Genomic DNA, 20,720 nt, shown 5'->3' with positions numbered 1-20,720 from the left:
ACATATTCTGGACCTCACTGGTGTATGGATGATACTGGGCCGTGCCTTTTTTCTAGGTACAAAATATTCCCGATAGACACATGCGGAATTCGTGGTGACCTATCCATGGATCAATCACCGTGAGCCCATGGACCTTGCAGAGAGCCTGCCGAGATCCAAAGTATAACGCCAAAGAAGTCACCATCTTAAGAGCTTAACACAACACTATGAGCAAACAGGCGAGGGAATCAAAAAGATATCCAGTCTGGAAAGTCGACACACTAAGTCTGTGTCCGCTGCTTGTATAAAGCCAGGCACTGTGCCATAGGCCCGTGTAACGTGAACCCGATTTGTGTCCAGCGTAGAGGCACATTCACTCGTCATAAGAGATACTAGTCTAGAAGGATTGCGGAGTCAGGCGAAATTATGTCATTAAATGTATGCGTCAGATGAAACCAAAAGAATAAGAACTTTTGCGTATAAACCTCTAACGTCAGTCGTGATTTGTTAGGAAAAAGTACTAGTGTGTGCATCACGTCAAGAACACCATAGTGACTGCTAATACACATCATGATCGAACAGACTATGGGGTGAAATGGTGAATGGAACAATCGAGTGGCTTATGGTGGCCCTGAATAGTGTTTAATGCCAGCCCAGCAAACAGAGGGAGGAGGTGTGTTAACTGATCCTTAGTTAAAGACAGAAAATGAAATGAGCAGGTCCATCTGTATCGAGTCAGGCAGAATTTCTTGTATTTTCTAATAAACTCTATTCCCGTTTTTAATTCTCATGCTATTGTTTTTCTGCCAAACGACTGATCCGTGTTAAGGACAGAATGAATGGGGCCATGTATCGTGAGATTTTGAGCCAAAACCTCCTTCCATCAGTGAGAACTTTGAAGATGAAACGAGGCTGGGTCTTCCAACATGACAATGATCCAAAACACACCGCCCGGGCAACAAAGGAGTGGCTCCGTAAGAAGCATTTGAAAGTCCTGGAGTGGCCTAGCCAGTCTCCAGACCTCAACCCCATAGAAAATCTGTGGCGGGAGTTGAAAGTCCGTGTTGCTCGGCGACAGCCCCAAAACATCACTGCTCTCGAGAAGATCTGCATGGAGGAATGGGCCAAAATACCAGCTACTGTGTGTGCAAACCTGGTAAAGACCTATAGTAAACGTTTGACCTCTGTTATTGCCAACAAAGGTTATGTTACAAAGTATTGAGTTGTATTTTTGTTATTGACCAAATACTTATTTTCCACCCTGATTTACGAATAAATTCTTTACAAATCCTACCATGTGGATTCATGGATTTTTTTCACATTCTGTCTCTCACAGTTGAAGTGTACCTCTGGTGCAAATTACTGACCTCTGTCATCATTTTAGGTGGGGGAACTTGCACAATCGGTGGCTGACAATACTTTTTTGCCCCACTGTATATACACTGCCGGTCAAAAGTCTTAGAACACCATATTTAAAAAAATAAATGGTACAGAGGTAAGTGATGAACTAACTGAAGTTTTTTTTTTAGTAGTAAGGTTATCCAAAACTGAAAACAATGTATATTTCAGCTATCCAAAAAGGTTTTTATTTCAAGGAACAAGAGATGGGTTAACAATTTATAGCTGTTCTGCAGCAATGGAGATTGATTGAGCTTTCAAAGTTAGTGCTAGCGATTCCTACAGGTGTCCCAAATTTTCTTGATTACTTACAACTCCATATGTCTCCATAAAAGTACACACTGTGGTGTCGTACCTGCGTGAGCATTATTTGAACAGTATTGTACTGCAGAAAGTAGTGTGTTGTTATAAAAATGGTGAGAAAAAGGCAATTACCAATGCAAGAGAGACAGACCATCATAACATTTGAAAGTGTAAGTTTTTCCTACAGAGAAATTGCGAAGAAAGTCAAGGTTGTCAGCGAGTACGGATTCCTTCACCATCAAAAAGCACTGAGAAACTGGGGGAAACGATGACAGGAAACCACAACAGAATCAGAAGACAGGTTTTTGAGAGTCAACAGCTGGTTTGCTAGGCAGCTCACAGGAACACAGCTTCAAACACAGCCTAATAGCAGTTGTAGGCACATCTCAGTTTCATCTGTGAAGAGAAGACTTCATGTTGCAGGTTTTACAAGTCGATTTGCAGCATGAAAGCCATCAGAAACCTAAGACATCAGAATAAGAAAAAGAGGCTTGTCTGAGCCATGAAACATCACCAATAGACTACTGAAGACTGGAAGAAGGTGTTATGGACTGATAAATAAAAATTTTAAATATTCAGTTAATCACTGAGGATTTAAGCAAAAGGATGGTTCCACACTGTGTGACATCAGCTTTCAAACATGGAGGAGGAAGCATAATGTTCTATGGCTGTTTTGCTTTGTGAGAGAGTGAGAGGCACACACTGAAGACGGCTACCACAGCATTCTGCGGCGCCATGCAGTTGCCTCTGGAATGTGCCTAGTTGGTGAGGAGTTCATTGTACAGCAGGAAAATAATCCAAAACATAAGTGCAAGCTATGCCAGGACCACCTTAGGAAACAAGGATAAGGTAGTAAGCTTGAAAACATGGAGTGGCCAGCACAGTCTCTCACCTTAAACCCCATCGAGCTGGTTTGGGATGAACTGGAAAGAAGAGTGAAAGCAAAGCAACCTACAAGTGCCACACATTTAACATAAGCCATTGCCAACATTGTAGTCTATGAAAATAGTGGATACCACAGCAATTGTGCCAGCTGTCTCAAACAAAATGGTAATATGAGGTGTAGTCCTGCTTTGGATGTTCATGCAAATCAAACTTAGTTACAGGCTTTTAGGTGCTTCGCTAAATTGGAAGTATTCCTCTCTTGGTTCTCGAATTACAGTAAAGAAGTAACAGTAACATTTTTTACATATTACGTTTTGGGAACTCGGTTAACAGTTCTGCAAAATATCTTTGTACCCCACTCTGCCTTTCTTATCAGTAAGTCTGGGTGGAGCCATTGCAACACATCTTCCACGTGTATTCCTATGCCTGAGCGTGTCTGCCTCCTTCTTCTTTAGCTTGTACAGATAGATTCAAACACTTAGGCCTGTGCTACCTACAGCACATATGGAATTGGGGAAGGAAAAAACAAGTTCCAGGACATTTTCAGTTTTTCCATTTTTTAAAGTTGTTGTAAGTATTACGTCTGGTGACATCCCTAGACTGTATTTGGATGGCAACAGAGAAACAACTGCAGTTATTTGTAAAGACTGGCAAGTTAAATCACCTCAACAGAATCAGCATGACTATATAAAGAGTAACTGGGAAAATATGTGCTATTAGAAGCTGGCACCTAAAATAGGGGTTATTTGAAACTGGCATTAAAACTCTAAAGACCAGTATTTACTTTTTTTTTCCCACACACTTTTAGAGTCTCTGGCAAATTTTCTTGTCTTAGCAGGAACCTTTGAACACTTAGGTGTTTAAACATCAGATAGGTATTCTTGTGATCAACAGATTTGTTAGCCTGTTCAGACATTTAAGTCTAATATAAAATAATTCCACTTGTCTAGATTCCAGTTTCAGCTGCTGACAGAAATTTCTTGCTTCAAAAAGTTCCTGTTATCCACAACACCAGAGGTACATCTTCGCGGGGTGGGGGGGCTGATAAGTAGACTCCCAGCAGCACAAACTGCAGGCTGACATCCATCAACAGTAGGTGATTGTACATTTTACGATGTGGAGGAAATCATAGTTAATGGTCCTAATAGTGCAGTGGATCCCATTTTTGGGCTAGGAAGTGAAGTATTCCACAGCTTTGGCTTTGTTTATTGTATCCTCTACATTTTGCTGTATAGCTGCAAATATTTTAAAGTGATTAAATTAATACTGCAAATGCATGTTGTTTTTTTCAGGTCTGTGCTAGCACAGCTGTAGAAAAGCAGTCTTCAGTGGAGATATCACACTTGTGTATTTTCACTAATGATTCTACCAGACTGATGATGATCTGGTGTTTCTCTCGCAGTATGTGACATTCCTCCCTATGCAAGGAAAAACTTTCTAACTTGAAAGCACATTGGGGGGGAAAAAAAGAAAGAAAGGGGTGTCAATATATTTGCTGTTGGGGAAATTCAGCAGGCTGACATTGTTGGCAGTTTGGATTCTTAATTTGGCCGCGTGCTATGAGGAAGCTTAGCTGATTAATTCATTTTTGGCCAGGTGGTAATCTTCCTTTTTTCTTAGTGGCATGCTCCTTCATGTTCATCCTGAATGTATGAGATACTTGAATACCAACTTTAGTACTTGGTAAATGCAAGTTCTGGCTTATACCGCTGTTGTTCTTAAGTGCTTTTCATACACACAAGTCACCACAGTGAGAGAAAGATTCATGAGATGTCGGAGGAGACGTTTGAAGCACCATTTGCTCGAGTTTCGTTGAGTAACCGTACTTAGTAGTAATAGTAGCCACTGTAGTTGTATCACAAGTTGTGTTGGAGCGGTTTCTGAGAAAATTAAATCACACCTCACAGGCCTGTGGGGTGCTGCTGGGTATTTTTTTTTTTTAAAGAGACCGTATAAGAGTGATGTCTCAGCACACAAATGAGCACGCTACACCTCCATAATAGCAAGAAAACCTCACACTGAGGTATTAACTTGTATGAAAACAAAAATGGCACATAAACTTTTAGCACATGAATCGATGTGTGTGTTAATGTGGTGCTTGCAAATGATCTTTATTGTTCGGAGCATTGGTGGATCATCGAGTTTGGTTTGTGAATGCTCAAAGTTCTGCTCTATCGCAGACTTATTTTGAGAAAAATCAGAGCGTAATGAAATAGGATATCACTTTTTTTTTTGAAAACGAGCCAGTCAAGCATAAAGTCCAAGGCCACATTTCTTTCCCAGCCCTCCCCTGCCCACACACACACACACACACACACGTTTGTATGCATGCAGACAGTCTCACATGACTGTGCTTTTGCTCAAAGTTGTGCATAAAAAGAGAACGTGTGAGTTCCACTATAATGTTCAATTTAAGTCTTCCTTTTGTTCAGTTTTTGCCGCCCCTCGTCTCGTGGTGCACGGTGTAGATGGGGTAATCTCAACTGGAATATGATTCATAAGCATTAAATAGGACTCACTGCTAGCCAGGTTTCGTTTTTCCTTTTGAACAGTTACTTTGAGAAGCAGAAGGCAGAGTGGCAGAAGGAGACGCATGAGCCTGCCATTCCAGAATCCCTTGCTGCCGCCGCAGCTGCAGCACAGCAGCTTCAGGTGTCCAGGAAGCAAGACGCCCGTCAGACAGCCACCTTCAGACAGCAACCTCCACCTATGAAGGTATTACCTACACACAGATAATGATGCCAAAGCACTGTGAATTCAACTGACATAAACTTCAGCTATTTATACACCAATCAGGCATAACATTCTCACCACCCGTCTAATATTGGGTCGTTCCCCCTTTTACTGCCAAAACGGCTCCGACCCGCAGACCCTCCACTAGACCCCTGAAGGTGTGCTGTGGTATCATAGCAACAGATACTTTCACTTCTGTAGTTGAGAGGTGGGATCTCCATGTTTCAGACTTGTTTGTCCAGCACGTTCCACAGATGCTCGACTTTGGAGGCCAAGTCAACACCTCAAACTCGTTGTTGTGCTTCTCCTGAACTATTTCTGCTTTGTGGCAGAACACGTTAATGGTCTGCAACAGTGGTAGGTGGTACGGGTCAACCTGGCAGAACAATATCCGAAGCATTGCGCTGCTTCTGCTGGCTTGCCTTCTTCCCATAGGGCATCCTAGTGTCATGTAGTCCTTGGGTAAGTAACGCACATACACCTGATTCATCAGACCAGGCCACCGTCTTCCATTACTCCGTGGTCCAGTTCTAATGCCAATCTTGGGTCTTTCGGTGGTGGACATGGGTCAGCATGGGCAGCCTGATTGGTCTGCAGCCCTGTAAACAACAAACTGTGATGCTCTCTGTATTCTGACACCTTTCTGTCAGAACCAGCGTTAACTTTTTCAGCAGTTTGAGCCACGGGACCTCGTCTCTTGGATCAGACTACACAAGCCAGACTTCACTCCTCACATGCGTCAGTGATCCTTGACCGTCTATGACCCTGTCAGTGGTTCACCACTGTTCCTTCCTCGGACTTTACATAGATACTGACCACTGTAGACTGGGAACATCCCACAAGAGCTGCAGTTTTTTAAACTCTGACCCAGTCATTTAGCCATCAGTTTGGCCTTTTGTCAAACTCTCTCAAATCTTTACACTTGCCCATTTTTCCTGCTTCTAAAATCAGCTTTGGGGACAAAATAAGAACAAAAGATAAATTTAATTTGTGACCTGCCCACTTTTCATTGTTTGTGGCTATTTCTGTACAAGTTGATGAGTTTCACTCGTGTCTTTCTTTAGTGGTGCTTCAGTCAACAGACACTATCCGATGGATTACGTAGCTGCATGAAACCTGTGGTGCTTCTTATCTGTACAACACAAGAAAGTCCTCAAATTAAGTTCTCGCACTAACCACCTCCACCTTTCTCCAGGCTTGCCTGTCCTGCCACCAGCAGATTCATCGTAACGCTCCCATCTGTCCATTATGTAAGGCTAAAAGCCGCTCCCGCAACCCAAAGAAGCCCAAGAGGAAGCCAGATGAGTAGACTCCCACCTTTAGCTTCAGAGGAGTATAAAGACAACTGGTCCAAGACACTGACCTTGAATCAGCCGTGCAGAGTTCACGACTGGTCTGACAGGTCTGTGTTTCCAGTTTCCACACAGTCCCCCCAGTTTAACAAACTGTCTTAGTAACTTGCTCCTAACCTGTCAAGATTTGGTTGAGCATCTAGTAATGTTATTTTGTAGTTTTTCCAGTGCTTTGGATGTGTTTATATGTAATGTACGACTTCCATGGTAGTTAATTAGCACCTGACAATTGTAATTGTAATAATGCAGAAAATTTGAACTTGTCTGAATAATGTTGCCCGTGTTGCTATTGGTTATTGCCTTAGATATTTTACTGTATTTTCTCGTTTCTTTTCCAGTGCATGCCTGCTGCCACGGCTGTCTGTTGTGTTTTTGTTTTGTTTTTTTGTGCCAAGATAAAATCGAATAGGTTTGAAAGTGAAATGCAACACAGTGTTGTTTTAATGTTTACAGTGTTTCAGTAACCACCAAAACTGGAGGGGGAAAAAAGGCCAGACTCATTTGCTTTGAATAGTTTTGTGTGTTTAATACAATGATAAAAAATAATAAACTGCTGTTTTGTACTAACCCTGTTAGCGTGCACTTCACCACCACTATTACACTCAAAACAAAGGCTGGACATTTGTGTTATTAAGGGGTGTGAATGTAAACAGCTGCTGCCAAGCAGTGTAAGTTGGTGGGTTTAGCCTGTGTTTGAAAATAAAGAGGCAAGAATATGTTCGACTGCACTTACGCCACTGTCCCTCGCTCCATTAATACCGCAGCTGTCATGTCTGCAGCTATCTGTCTGAAAAAGGACAGCGAGGTCTCCTAAATGAGTTCCTGTAGCTTTTTTGTCAGGGTAACCCCTCATTTCATCTGTTGCCAGGGCAACTCCACGTTCCTTAGCGGTTGCTAAGGAAACCCAGGTTGCTGTGACCTGCATATCTTTGCCAAGTAGTTCCTCTCAGATCCAGAGAGGGGCATTGGAGGGCTTTGAGAGATTCTGTGCCAACTCCCCCTAAAGTGTCCAATCCTATAAGAGAAAAAGACCCAGAATCAGATAACAGATGTGATCAGTTACTCTGACATGCATGTAAGCTGGCGGGTTAGCTTCAGATGATCACCCCTTAACAGTCACTTACCCAAACGTGTGTTTAGTCTGGACTTTAGGGCTTGGATCTGCAGTTGTGTCTTTTTCCTCCTGATAAAAGTTTTCAAGGCCAGAGAAGCCTGTTCCTGCGCGCACACGCTGCACACAGCGGGACCGTGCAGCTCCACCTCTGCAGCCTGTCAACAAATAAGAGCACATGAAGGCTGGAACAGCCGTAATGACATCCAGACAGGGCGAAACAGAGTCACACAAGGATGTTTCATAACCCGTCTCATCTCCTCCTTCAAGGTTTTGATCCTCAGCATCGTAACTAGTTGAAAGGGAGCGTGTGGGACAGCGGGACCTTGACCCACATGAGGGGAGGCTGGGTCTATGTTGCGTTCAAGAACATGGAGGTTACTCCCTCTGTGCGCTGATGCAACTTGTCTCTCAGTTTCGGACCAGTTGCTCCCTTTGGCTCCTCCATGTTTGTGCTCCCGGGGGCACTGGCGCTTGTTCCGGACACGAGAAATCATTGTTCTGCAGTAGTTTCTCAGCGCTTCCTCCTCTTCCATTCTGTGCCAAACAGACGCAGAGCTTCACTGCTATCTATTTAAACGATAAAGTGGCATTCAAGAAAATGAATACCGCAATCGGTTAACCGCGACTAAGTTTAGCTTATGGCGCTAAATTAAGTGTTGGCACCAAGTGTTTATTTTTTGGAAGGGATAACAGAGTATCGAAACCAATCGTTGTTGTTTAGCTAAACCAGGCCCTAGTAAAACAATTGAAAACGTGGCACACGGCTCATTAAGAAAGTGGCTTTCCCAACACGTCACTCGCTTCTTTAGTTTTTACTACAGCTGCACTTCCTGCCATCACTGCGCCACTACCTCCATCTGGCGGTCGACGGGGGAATTTAAAGGGTATTAATTTAAAGGGTACCAATAAAGCATATTTAGTTTTTTTTTCTTTTCTTTCAATTCAATTAAATTAAGAAACTATTTCTAGACTTTAATAAAACAGAACATTATTGTTCTTGATGTTATTATTATTACATTATTGTTTTATTAAGGGCTAGGTGAAGTTTCTTAAATTTCTTTGCAAGCTCCTTTGACTACGATGACCTGGATGACTGAGAACCTTCACAGACTTAAATTAAGAAACTTCTTACTTTAAAAAAGAGAGCGATGTTGTGCAGTTAGTTACACATATGTTTATTTAAAAGAAATTTAAAAATGGGACTGTTGTGTTTAAAATTTGGTGCTATTTTGTGTGCAATGTATTAATTGTAAAAAATTATAAAAGTAGTACAGTCAAGTTTAGTGACACAATACTTTTTTGATGTGATATGTCACAGCAGGGAATGTGACGTGAAGGACTAAACATTTCCAGCAACCGCATTGCTTTCATGGTCTGCATAGTTTATTTTCAATCTGTCTCACTGATGTTATTAGTTTGGCTGTGGTCAAAAAAAGCCCACTGTATTTCTTATTGCATTTTTATTCCAGCTTAGAGATTGCGCCATTTTTCAGTCTGTGTTCTTGAAGTTTGCATTAAAAGCCAATCCTCCATGTCTGTATTTAATTGCTCTTTGTGCTCAAATAAATTAAAACCTCTTCGTGGGGTTTGAACAATGCTAGGAATCTGGTGTCTTGTGCCATCTGCTGAAAGAGTGCTGCGTGTCAGAGCCTCCCTTCTGAACGTGGGACAGCATGAAGACATGGGTGGGTTTGGCAGGGTAACAGCTGACTGGCTTCCTCTCTGAAGACCCTGACAGTCACACAGCTGACACTCACCAAAATGGCTCCCTCAGTGTGAACCAGGCAAAGCGGGGTGATGACAGGACACATGCAGCAGAATAACCACTCTTCTTAGAAAAGAAATATAGAAGCGCAGCACCTTCCAGCTTAACATGCCACACACGCTGACCTGTGGCAAAGAGACAGCAATGTCCCAGAGATAAGTCACACTGGGCAATCACTAAGTGTCACAACTCTATCACCTTTCTAATTATAAACATGAGACTCAAGTCTCCAAGAATGGAAGTTTAGTCAGGCCCATCTGTGGCCTAAAATTAGCCCCCAAACACCCCCCACCCCACCCCAGAAAGGAGCTCTGGCACCTTTGTCAGTTTAAGCACACACATACACACACAGCGCACACTGCACTTTTCTCAACTCGTTGCACCAGTGGAAGCATTGGGCATTCCTCAAGGACCTTTACTTCACGTGACTTGTGTTTTATTGGAGCTCTGAAAGGGTTTCGACTTATCCCGTTGGAAACACCATCAACAAGCAACAAGGTGAGGTAGGTGTCTTCCCAGTGTAAATCCCACACTGCTGCAGTTGCAGTTGGCACAAACTGATTCATCTCGTGATTGCGGTGTATGCTTGTGAGCCTTATTCTTTCATGTTTCTGCTATTCTGATGTTAAAAAATGAGTCTTAACAAAACATAAGCCGATAGACAAGTTATGGTGTTATGGTCTTTCTCTGCTGTTGCAGATGAAAGGGTTTTAACTTGAACTAGCCTGGAGTCCCAGTATGGTTCTGGGCCGAGCTGCCAACATGAGTTTGATGGACATTTCTAAGATCTTCTCCCTGCTCCAGCCCAAGGAGGAGGATGAGGACGGCGAGCAGAGTCAGGCTCTGAACAACGCCGTGAGCAGCGACGATGTAGCTCTGCTCTCAGAGCTTCTGTCTCAGGAGGATTACAGAAAGTCTATCAATGCTCGAAGTGGGTGGGGGGTCCCCGTAACTCCCTTGCGCACTGCTGCTGCACTGGGACATCTGAGGTGCCTGGAGCTGCTACTGGGGCACGGAGCAGAGGTGAGACTTTGTAGAGAGGATGATGAAATGTTGAGGGTGTAACAAGTTGCCTTCATTTTTTTATTAACAAAAATGACATTTTGGACTTGGACATCATGGATTTTCTTTCTTTTTATTTTGTTCAAAGGGAAGAGTAATAAAACAAGGTGTGATATTACAATATATTGCATCATTACATTTTACAATTTGGGCATTAAAGCTGGCGTAAGGATTTTTTAAATTCGAACAATAGATCAAATTTTTAAGTGCAGTGTGGAAGCAGTTACTAGGAGTCACAAGACCAACACAGTCCAACTTTGCAGCACGTCTCAGTTCTGCAGAGCATCTATTAGATGCTTCTTTGGGTTTTTCAAGCTATTAACAATGTTTCTCTTTGTTTCCAGTGCATTCAGTGCACAAGCCAGCAGATGTCTATCAACAGATTTGCAGAACGAATTGATTATCTTCAGTCAAAGCCTAATCAGTAGCCTTGGGGGGTTAGATTTCCCACAGCAGCAGAGCAGAGTCAACATTGTCAGTTCAGCATTTCACTTACAGTGAGCTACAGAGCTGCTAACCATGTCGTACTGAAGTAAAGGTGACAGCTTGCGGTGGCACACATGTGGATGTTGGGTTGTGCAAATGATACCTTCACTTAGAAGGGTGTTAAACTGTGATCCAATCACTTACTCGCATGCATGCAGGACGGTATTTGATACTTACTCAGGGGAAAAGTACTTGCGGTGATAAATCAGTGGCATAATTTCTTGTATCAACAAACTTTGTTTCTACTTTTAAAAAAGCCTGTTGGTTTCTTATGTCTGAATCCAGGTTGACAGCTTGGACGTGAAGGCCCAGACGCCTCTGTTCACAGCTGTCAGTGGGAAACATCTGGACTGTGTAGTTTCACTGCTGAGTGCTGGAGCAGATCCCAATGGCAGCCAGTACAACAACTGCTCCCCGGTGCTGACCGCTGCCCGAGAGGGTGACGTCGACATACTCAGAGAGCTGCTTCGGTTTGGAGCTGAGGTAGATGTGAAGCCCAAAGTCCCCGAATGGGCCTCCAACGCCACAGCGTGCAGAGGGCCCCTCTACATCTCAGCTGTGTATGGACACTTGGACTGCTTTAAACTGCTCCTTCTTCACGGTGCAAATTCCAACTACAACTGCACAGATGAGAAAATGTTGGCCAGAATCAAACAGCCGAAGACAGTTTTGGAGGTGTGTCTCCGCTACGGCTGTGGGGTGGAGTACATTCAGCTTCTTATAGACTTTGGAGCAGACGTCTATCTGCCGACACTCATCATTGACAAAACCACTAAGCAGAACGAAGCTCTGCTTCTTCTCCTCAAGGAGAGAGGTGAGAGCAAGTCACACCCGAATTTAATTTAAAATCCTTCTCCTCACATACAAAATCTTGAATGATCAGACCCCATGATGATAGAGCTTTGCTTTCACACTGCAGCCTAACTTATTGTTCTTAGAGTTTCTGAAGTAGAATGGGAGACAGAGCCTTCAGACCCCTCGCCTCTGGAATCATCTCCCAGTTTGCATTCAGGGGACAAACATCCTCTGTGCTTTTGAGATTAGACTCAAAACTTTCCTTTTGGTTTTTTTTAAATAAAGGTTATAGTAAGGATGGATCAGGTGACTTTCAACCATCACTTAGTTATGCTGTAATAGGCTCAGGCTGCAGGGGGCTGTCCCGTGATGCAATGAGGATTTCTTCTTTACTCTTTACATTTCACATGCGTTTATACACCACTGCTGCATGCCATTCAATTTTATATTCTCTCGTCTTTCTTCTTTACACGAACCAGTCATGGCAGAAGTGCTGCCCCTCCCTGAGCCCGGTTCTGCCAGAGATTTCTTCCTGTTCAAAGGAAGTTTTTTCTTCCTACAGTCACCATGCGCTCGCTCATAGGGGATCATCTGATGGTTGTGGTTTTCCCTTTAATACTCTGTGGGGTCTTTACCTAAATTGTCGTAAAGTGCCTTTTGTTATGAGTTGGTGCTATAATACCTCAGCATACAAATGTTGTTTTCTGTTTCTTCAACAGTTTGCCCCAAATCTCTGATGTCACAGGCTCGACTGGCAATCAGAGGATACCTCCCTTTTGCTAACAAGGAGCCTGCAATTGACAGCTTGGACATTCCTCTGATCCTGAGAAATTACTTGAAACATGAAACCTCAGACGCCATGTGATGCTTTTCTTCTTTTTAAAAATTTTTCTTTCTTTTATACATTTTTTAAATTTTTACCAGAACAAGCTAAAGGACTGTTTTACATCCGAATTGTTTATATACTGTATCTTTGGGAAGTGTAACAACATCAGTGGCCACTAGAGACCACAGTAACACCATACGTTGTGGATATCAAAATCTGAGGCTCCTCACAGGCACTATTGTTATTCTGATATTACCTCACTAAATCCACTTTGGCTCACTCCTTCACTCGGGTAACATTACACAGACACATGTAGTCACCTTACTTATTTAGACATCCAGACACACACACACACACACACTGTCTGCACCACAACAGGATGTCTTAGATCTTGCCTGAAAAACATTCTTGTGTCTTTGGACTTCAAAACACCAGGAAGCAGAATGAAAAGCCTCCACTTCAGTGCCTCCAGCTGGGAGAATATGTTTCCATAACGCTCATTACTTATTGATTAGAGCATAATTATTTTCAGGATTCAATTTTAGTGTTTAGAAGTTTGTTGATTTAAAAAAAAAAGTTTTATTTTGTGTGTGTGTGTGATTAGTGATTACCACTGTAATATTATTTATCGTACATAATATACCCTGGAGTTAATGTGTCAGCTGTTAGGAATGGGCCCTACAAACAAACAGGAGATGATGTCACACGACAGGAAGGCCAGCACAATGCTCTCACTCACAGACTGATGCCTCGAACCCTCCCCCCCGCAGTTCTGTAGTTTTATTTTCAACAAAAAGTACAGCTATATCAGATATGGATTGATTTTTTTTACAGCAAAGTACAACATATTCCCAGTGCTTCTGATTACATCAAAACATATAATGTACATACAGTTGACATTTCCACTCTCCCATTCACAGTTTCTGGATTGAATAGGCATTATTTTTCAGGTTTTTCATCTCTACAACAAATAATCAAACTCAAAAGCCAGCAAGAAAGAAAATGACAAATGTTTGCATATGATGACAAAGGATATGGATTCTGTGAGTACATTTTTCACTTGAAAAAAAAAAATCCAGACACCCCCCCCTCCCAAACCAAACCCTGAAACCAGATGGTAATATACAATGAATAGTGTCCAAATGTGGGATGTCAGTCTTCTGTTTGTTGCCATTGAACACCAACATCGGCATATGGCTCATTGAAGACTTTTACCCTGACTATTCTGGAACAGCACAGGACTGCATAACCGACTCCAAGGAGTTCCTACTGAAGATGTTGCTATGCTAACTGTGAGTGAACGCGTCTACTGGCTCACCCTGGACTAGAAGGAATTACATAAATCTGTGCAACTTCTGATGCATTCAACTAACTTGGCTGCCTTAGTTATATGACTGGAAAGAGAAAGCGAAAAAACAGAAATAAATTTGGACAGAAGGCTATCCTCTCAGCTCGGAGCACAAGGTCAGATTGATAGCTTTATAAGAAAACTCAAACCGGCGTATATACATCATTGAAACCATGTGGCCAAAATGGTACTGTTTAATACTGCTGTCAATAAATACAAGCGAGGAACTGCTTTGTAATGTCAAGTCATTGTACTTAAAAGGAACAAGAGTGTGATATGAACAGCTGTGAAATACTGTGTGTGTGTCTCTTCAGGATTATGTTTATTTTTAGCCCGTCCCAAGAGGTTTCGAATTTATTCAGCTCTAAATCTATACACAAACACCCAAGATCAGTGCTAACTCATATTTGGTTCACTGTTGTCGTAGAAAAATGATTACCCGTTTTGCCTCTGCACATAATGGCATTCCACAAAAAAATAAAACAAACCCAAAAAAGTCATATATTTAGGAAAACAATATTAACCAGCAGTCTGTAGCATAGCAGTGTGGGTTTAAAACGATGCTAGAGTTTATAGTACCCATCATATCTGGGCTAAGAGAACATCAGTGCCTTTGATTTTCCCTATCAGCAGTTCAGTGTTTTATTCAGGAAAAGATGTTCCCCTCTTATGTGTCAATAAATAATAATAATAGTAATAATAGTAATACAAAAAACAGAAGCTACAACCTGTAATGCCAAGTGAGCAGGAGACAGGTGGACAGAGAAAAGAACTCCCTTTAGTGAGATGGTATGGGTACACACAAATGAATGGCTCTGTGTTGCCGGGGGAAAAAAAAGAAAAGAAGATTCAATTGGAAGTTAAACAAAACTAAATGATCTCGTTAAGTGTTGCCTTAAGTCTCATGCAAAATATTGGATGCCACAAGCATGCAATTACCTGGTACTGAGATCTACCGCACGCTAGAACTGGAACAACATTCGTCTCCAACGCAAAATACCGATATCCAAATATATGATCTGTTCTTTTTACAGTATTTACAGTGTGTAGCTGATAAAGGTAAAATAGATGACTCTTGATTCGTAACTCACTTTTAATAATATAGATCGACACGCGAACCTAAGTTGACCAATGGAAATCTGCTTCCTACTATATATTCAAATTAAACTGTTTTTCAGCGTGTTAAATACACAATAAAAGAAGTCGATGTTTCTAAACATCTGAAATCGGAATACATTTCTAATGTGCAATAAAACTGCTCCTATGTAAATGTGCGATAATATATGAAAATGAGTCGTCTTTCAATTTTTAAATGGGTCGCAGTCAAACAGCACAGTATCTACTTATATGGAAAAAGTGGCCTGACCACTAAGGCTACGTTCACACTGCAGGCTAAAACACATCAAATCCGACTTTTCTGACCCTATGCGACCCATATCCGATCATGGTATGACAGTGTGAACGGCACAAATCCGATATTTTCAAATCCGATCTGGGTCACTTTCGTATGTGGTACTGAATCCGATACATATCCGATGTTTTAGAAAGCGACTGCTGAATGGTCATTAATTAAATGGTCATGTCGCATTAAATCCGTCTTTTATGTCACTGACACAAGACAGACACCAATTATCAGCGCCCGAGAAGACATCGCAAACGCTTCCTGGCCATCCAGTGTAGATGTCAGTGAAACTGTTGGGAAGACAACGTTGGAGAAACGTGAACATTTTATTAGTACTGTATAATCTGCAGATTCTGACAGAAGTCTTTAACTATCCTTTGAAGCACCGCTCCTCGCTAAAACAGCAATAAGGATAATGGCCAAATGTAAATAACAAAATAACTTTATAACTTAAAGCAAAATTGGGAAACGTAAAGTCTGAAACAGTCAAACAATACTGTTTGCTCTGGGTCTAAACAGAGCGCGTTGTGTGTGACGTCTTCTTTTGTGCATGCGGCCGCTTTGAGGATTCACACTAGAGCGCGTTTGCTGGCGCATTTTATTTGTAGTGTGAACGAGCAGACAAAAAAAATCGGATTTGATCAAAAAATCGGAATTGAGCATTAAGACCTGCAGTGTGAACGTAGCCTAAGTTTCTGTCCGAGCGGCTCTCGTGCACTGGGGAACGAGGAATTCCCAGTGTGCATTAGGGAAGGGGCGGGGGTTGTGGGAACAGAACGGAAGAGAGAGTGAGAGATGCACTGAAGGGAAAATACATGACTAATTCAAATCTGCCTGTGAAACTGAATAGATAATCACTAGTGGAATGCTGGAAGGCACTGTTAGATAGCATCTCTCCTCTCCGCAGCAGAACGGGCCAGCAAGTAAGCATGATTATTAGTGTGTGCGTTTGCCTGCATGCTTGTATCTGTATGTTGGTACTGGTGGTAGTGTTAAGCAGGGAGTTGGAGGGAGCAGGGAAGGTAGGCAGAGCGGGCCATAACAAGGGACCTGAGGTTACGATAGCCTAGGAACCATATCTTTTTTTGCCGTCCCAGCCAGAAGAACTATCTTCCAAAACAATCTCACTGGGAGCCATCTCTACAGACACCAGCAGCCAACTCACCCAATTTCTCAACTTCCTTTACTGAAACAAAACATAAATTACAACATACAAAGCAATTGTAAGGTCTGTTTTTTCTCCAACAGGTTATAAGGCCTATAAGAAGGCAAACAAATGACATAGAACAATATAACTCTTTCATATCACGCTGTAGTGAATAGTGATAGATATAGAATGATATATCACATTGCACAAATTGTCAAACTGTATATGTACTGTCCATCTGGTGATATAATTCAACACAAAATGTACTCCTGTGTCTGAGGTCAAAACGTGGTCACAAACCGTGGACAGATGTTTCACTTACATTCCAAGTGTGGGAAAAAAAGAATACGTCTTCACGATGCATGTAAGATTTTCCTCTTCGCTTCCTCAGATCTTCTCTTTTACTGCTGAAGGACTCTATAATGCTAGGATCTCTCGCAGACCACGGCTTCACACACGTTTTTGTTGATTAAACAAAACCAATCTGATCACGCCACAGTCCTTTGGAAATCACTTAAGCAGAGCTGGAGCTAACTGCCAGATCTGGGGGGAGTGGGGCAACGTGAGGAGGGGTGAGGCAGAAAGCAGAGGTTTGGAGCTGGAGTCTATAGAGATGTATGAATGTGTCAGAGGAAACCTGCATGCTACAGATTAAATTCGCCTTTCTACCTCTGTATACGGTATCGGCTTGCGCTGCTGCGGTGGACTTTTTTGTTTCCCCAGTTAGTTTTGGTCCACTTCACAAATCATTATCACTTTTTTAGACACCCCCCACCCCCTTGAATACTGGATGGGCTTCTTACTTATTGGTCACACTGACGTGTTGATATTTGTATCGCTCATACTCAAAACGGGAGTACGTGCTGTGCTTTTTTACAGTGGGAGTGACACAAAATAATCAACCGAAGTCTTTTCTTTGACAGCTGACATGTTATTCTTTTGGCCAATGCATCACAACTTCACTTTTACCGCTCGTTTTCTGGAGGTAGGCTGTGCTTTTTTTTCCTCTTTTCCACCCAGGTGCCAGCACAGTGCTACAGGGGTGGTCTCTAGGGAGGGCGGGATGGGAGAGGGGCTGTGGCACAAGGCAGGCGGACCGTTGCCGGCCTATCTCCTGCTCCCAGCTGCTTCATCTAAGCTCACTGCCAAATCCAGCGCGCGCACACACCCCCTCAGCGCGATCGGACATGAATACCCTGTCACGAGTGGTTGGTGAACGGATGTAAATATACTATTGATGTTCCGCCTATTGATTTGTTCCCTGACCCATCATCACATCACGGCCAATGGCAGGTTTACAAAAGAGTGAAACTCTTCCTCTGAGAGCCACTGACTCACAGAGGCAGAGCAGGTGGATGGAGAGATAGAGAGGACGAGTGGGATGTGGAGAAGGAAGGGAACACCTAATGTCAGACTGTGAAAAGAAAGAGAGAGGAGGGGGCTATTATATGCAAGCTGCTACAGAGAAGAGAATGAAGCTCTGAGTGCGAGGAGGAGGTCCAAACGCAGACATCAGCAGCGCAGAGATGGCTGGATGGGTGCATGATCAGTGGCAGGATGGAGCTAACTCAGAGGTGAGGTTGACAGCCGAGCTTGGCAAGTCCTTCACAGGCCGCGGCGATTGGCTGAGGTCGTCGTCTCGCATTCAGAAGAATGCATCAAACAATCTCTCATAGCAGCACAGCAAGATCTCAGCTTTTTTTGTAGTTTTTTTGTTTTGGTCACAATCATACTACTGGGAATGACTTGGCTTGGCCTCGTGTTTCTTTCCAGAAGATGGATTGAAAATGATCTCATGTAACAATCTCGATGACTTCAGGACATTCAGATGGCGTGATTATCCAGAAAGGGGGGAAGAGTTTGTGACAGTTGACTCAGCCGGAGAAGCATGATAACTAAGAATGTTACTAACATATATGAACTGTAAAGTTGTGTTTATTTTTTTATATGTTTTTTCTTTGTTTTAAATCCAAGTCTTCAGTCCTCTCGCAGCTTCCAATCACACTCTATATTAACATTGGTCCTTAACTTCAAAGTCTCGTGTTTGTGTGGGGTTTTTTTTTGTATTTTTCTTCATCATGGGGGGGAGGGGGGACATGATCATCCAGTGTTTAGTGCTTCTAAGAAAAATAGCTGGTCCATCGGAAGAGTCTGTGTATCTCTATTTCTTAAATGGAGCTAATCTACTAAAATTCTGCCAGAAAGGAGCCTGGCCTCTTTTGGATTGACTGAATTCAAAAACCTCTCCTTGTGCCATGTCCTCCGTTACCTCATACTGCCCCACACTGAGGGGGTCCTGTGGGGGCGGGTATGAAGGGGGCGTGCACCTGTTTACACCTGGGAAGGCAGGCGCCAAAAAACAAAACAAAAAAAGAGCAAGAAGGTTTTGTGGGGGAGGGAGAGGGGACAAGGAGGCAGTGCAGGGCACAAAGCAAAAGAGAAAAAAAGAAGAAGGAGGGAGGCAGATAGCAAAGAGGAAACGTTATCAGTACTGCATCTGGAACAGGCACAACAACACAACATCAAGTCATGCTTCCACAAAAACAGGCACATAGACATACAAAATGGGCCTTCACTGTTAACATTCCTGCATATTAATCCCGAAAATATGATGAATATATGATGAAAGCTGAATTGGGAGATTCAGCTCTAGCAATGACACAAGGGAGACTAAGGATGCTATTCAATCAAACTCTGTGGCGGGCAAACAAGAGAAGCAGCAGATTACAACTGATACGCCGATGAAATCGAGCATTTGGACAAAGGGGCGCTGTTCCACCATGTTTGTTAACAGCACGTTTGTTTGAATAGCACCCTCGACACTTGAGAACACAAGAGTGGCGAAAATAGAGCCAACAGAAAGCTGTTAATATGCATTTAACTACAGTCTACAATGTCGTCGAGCTACAGTCTACAAGCATCACAACTATGCTACTGTCATTATTAAATACAATCAATATTTGGAGATGAAATATTCAAAAGTTGCCATGGCATCTTAGGAAAAGAATATGAGAAGATGAGAAACAGTGTCTTTTGTTTTTGGCCAGACGCTGTTTTAGCAGTTAGAAGGGTTCGATCTCTTTGTGTTAGTGGAACCTGTTTATCTGTTTATAGACAGCATAATGCTTGTAAACAGATTGGACAGTGACCGCATGCTCCAATGCCAACGTTAGACACAACACCTCCCAATGCTGCTTAGCAGTTGCCATGGCATCTTATTGTGCTAGCTCTAAGGAGAACTCTAATGCATATACCTTTATCATTTTCAAACCATGTCCATACAACATGGCCCTCTTTCTCAAGATGAAATCTATAAATGAATCTGAAATTCAAGAGAGTACTTCACCTTGTGCCAGCCAATGTACACATATAGCACTTAGAAACAGACAACATTTACTTCTGACAGACATCTACTGGGTTCCTAATGTCAGAGAGAACATTCCAGCAGTGGTCATTAGTTCATTAATACCTTAATGGATGGTCATGCTTATTGTGAAACTGGCAAGAACATCAGTAATGGTAAATGTACAAACATCTAGCCTAGCACTAAAATGGCTAAATAGTAAAGGATGATACCGGCAGTTTGGACATGTGGGTGCTTTGTCGCCGATGCTTCGTCGAGAATTATCATTCTGAATAACTTGTTCAACGTCTTCCTTCTTTTACCGAGATAAGTGGCAAGTGTAGGTCTCTATGCAGTTTTTGATACCACACATGTGTCATAGATTTTTAATGTCACATATGTAGCATTAAAACAGAACACTTTCAATCTGTAAATTAGAAGAAAAGGCATAATCTCCCTATTTTATTATAAATCATGACCAACTGTGGAACATGTTACGAGATATCACAGCATTCAGTGTTCACCAAAACAGCTATTGTTTTGTTTCTGTTTGCACCAAAAGCACCAACAACCACTCTCATGGCCAATTCCCACTGAATGCAGCATTTGTCTTATAAAATTGCATGAGACAGACAATAATGTCTGATCATTAAAATCAATTGGAAAGAGCTCCTCAGCTCTTTCCGGGACAGTGGCGCAGCGGCCCCTCTGTTGGTCTTCCTTGGTCTCTTGTGTTCTGGGGGCCTCTGGATGTCTGGAGTTTTGATCTCCTCCACACCTGC

At 42.5% G+C, this 20,720-nt stretch overlaps 3 protein-coding genes across 15 annotated transcripts in view; 2 read left to right on the top strand and 1 right to left on the bottom strand.

Moving 5' to 3' along the window:
• zc4h2 (zinc finger, C4H2 domain containing) overlaps positions 1–7,132 on the top strand; it is a 12,485-nt gene extending 5,353 nt beyond the window's left edge. Inside the window, exons 4-5 of the mRNA XM_005916511.3 lie at positions 5,118–5,280; positions 6,494–7,132. Of these exons, the coding sequence (XP_005916573.1) occupies positions 5,118–5,280; positions 6,494–6,607 (277 nt within the window). The 3' untranslated portion in view covers positions 6,608–7,132. The remainder of the gene's footprint in view (positions 1–5,117; positions 5,281–6,493) is intronic.
• Positions 7,133–9,766: 2,634 nt separating this feature from the next.
• On the top strand, positions 9,767–14,704 carry LOC102311637 (ankyrin repeat and SOCS box protein 12). 2 transcript variants are annotated; one of them, XM_005916510.3, is made up of 4 exons: positions 9,767–10,027; positions 10,229–10,552; positions 11,363–11,891; positions 12,592–14,704. In XM_005916510.3, the coding sequence occupies exons 2-4, from the start codon at positions 10,268–10,270 to the stop codon at positions 12,735–12,737; spliced, it is 960 nt and encodes a 319-aa protein (XP_005916572.1). In that variant the 5' UTR covers positions 9,767–10,027; positions 10,229–10,267; the 3' UTR covers positions 12,738–14,704. The 2 variants fall into 2 exon arrangements, with proteins under 2 accessions (XP_005916572.1, XP_005916571.1); XM_005916509.3 differs by having other exon boundaries at positions 9,767–10,032.
• A 1,337-nt stretch (positions 14,705–16,041) lies between these two features.
• LOC102309359 (rho guanine nucleotide exchange factor 9) overlaps positions 16,042–20,720 on the bottom strand; it is a 46,533-nt gene continuing 41,854 nt past the window's right edge. For 10 of the 12 annotated variants that reach the window (XM_005916502.3, XM_042218462.1, XM_042218464.1 and 7 more), the window contains one exon: positions 16,042–18,932. In XM_005916502.3, coding sequence (XP_005916564.1) covers positions 18,757–18,932 — 176 coding nt within the window. In that variant the 3' untranslated portion in view covers positions 16,042–18,756. Of the gene's footprint in view, positions 18,933–19,849; positions 19,918–20,720 lie in introns of all 12 variants that reach the window. The other 2 variants (XM_042218463.1, XM_005916505.3) reach the window with 2 other exon arrangements.

The sequence above is a fragment of the Haplochromis burtoni genome, unplaced genomic scaffold, assembly GCF_018398535.1.
Source record: "Haplochromis burtoni strain Fernald_Lab_line unplaced genomic scaffold, NCSU_Asbu1 Contig_19, whole genome shotgun sequence".
NCBI classification, from domain to species: Eukaryota; Metazoa; Chordata; class Actinopteri; order Cichliformes; family Cichlidae; genus Haplochromis; species Haplochromis burtoni.
Note: the sequence above shows the minus strand (reverse complement) of the source record. Positions and strands in the feature narration are given on the sequence as shown.

Bases quoted from the DNA above. Each gene is read 5' to 3' on its own strand.
- LOC102311637 (XM_005916510.3), top strand. From the start codon at position 10,268: ATGGTTCTGGGCCGAGCTGCCAACATGAGTTTGATGGACATTTCTAAG. The intron at 10,553-11,362 runs GTGAGACTTTGT...GTCTGAATCCAG, and splicing joins TACTGGGGCACGGAGCAGAG to GTTGACAGCTTGGACGTGAA. The intron at 11,892-12,591 runs GTGAGAGCAAGT...TTTCTTCAACAG, and splicing joins TCTTCTCCTCAAGGAGAGAG to TTTGCCCCAAATCTCTGATG.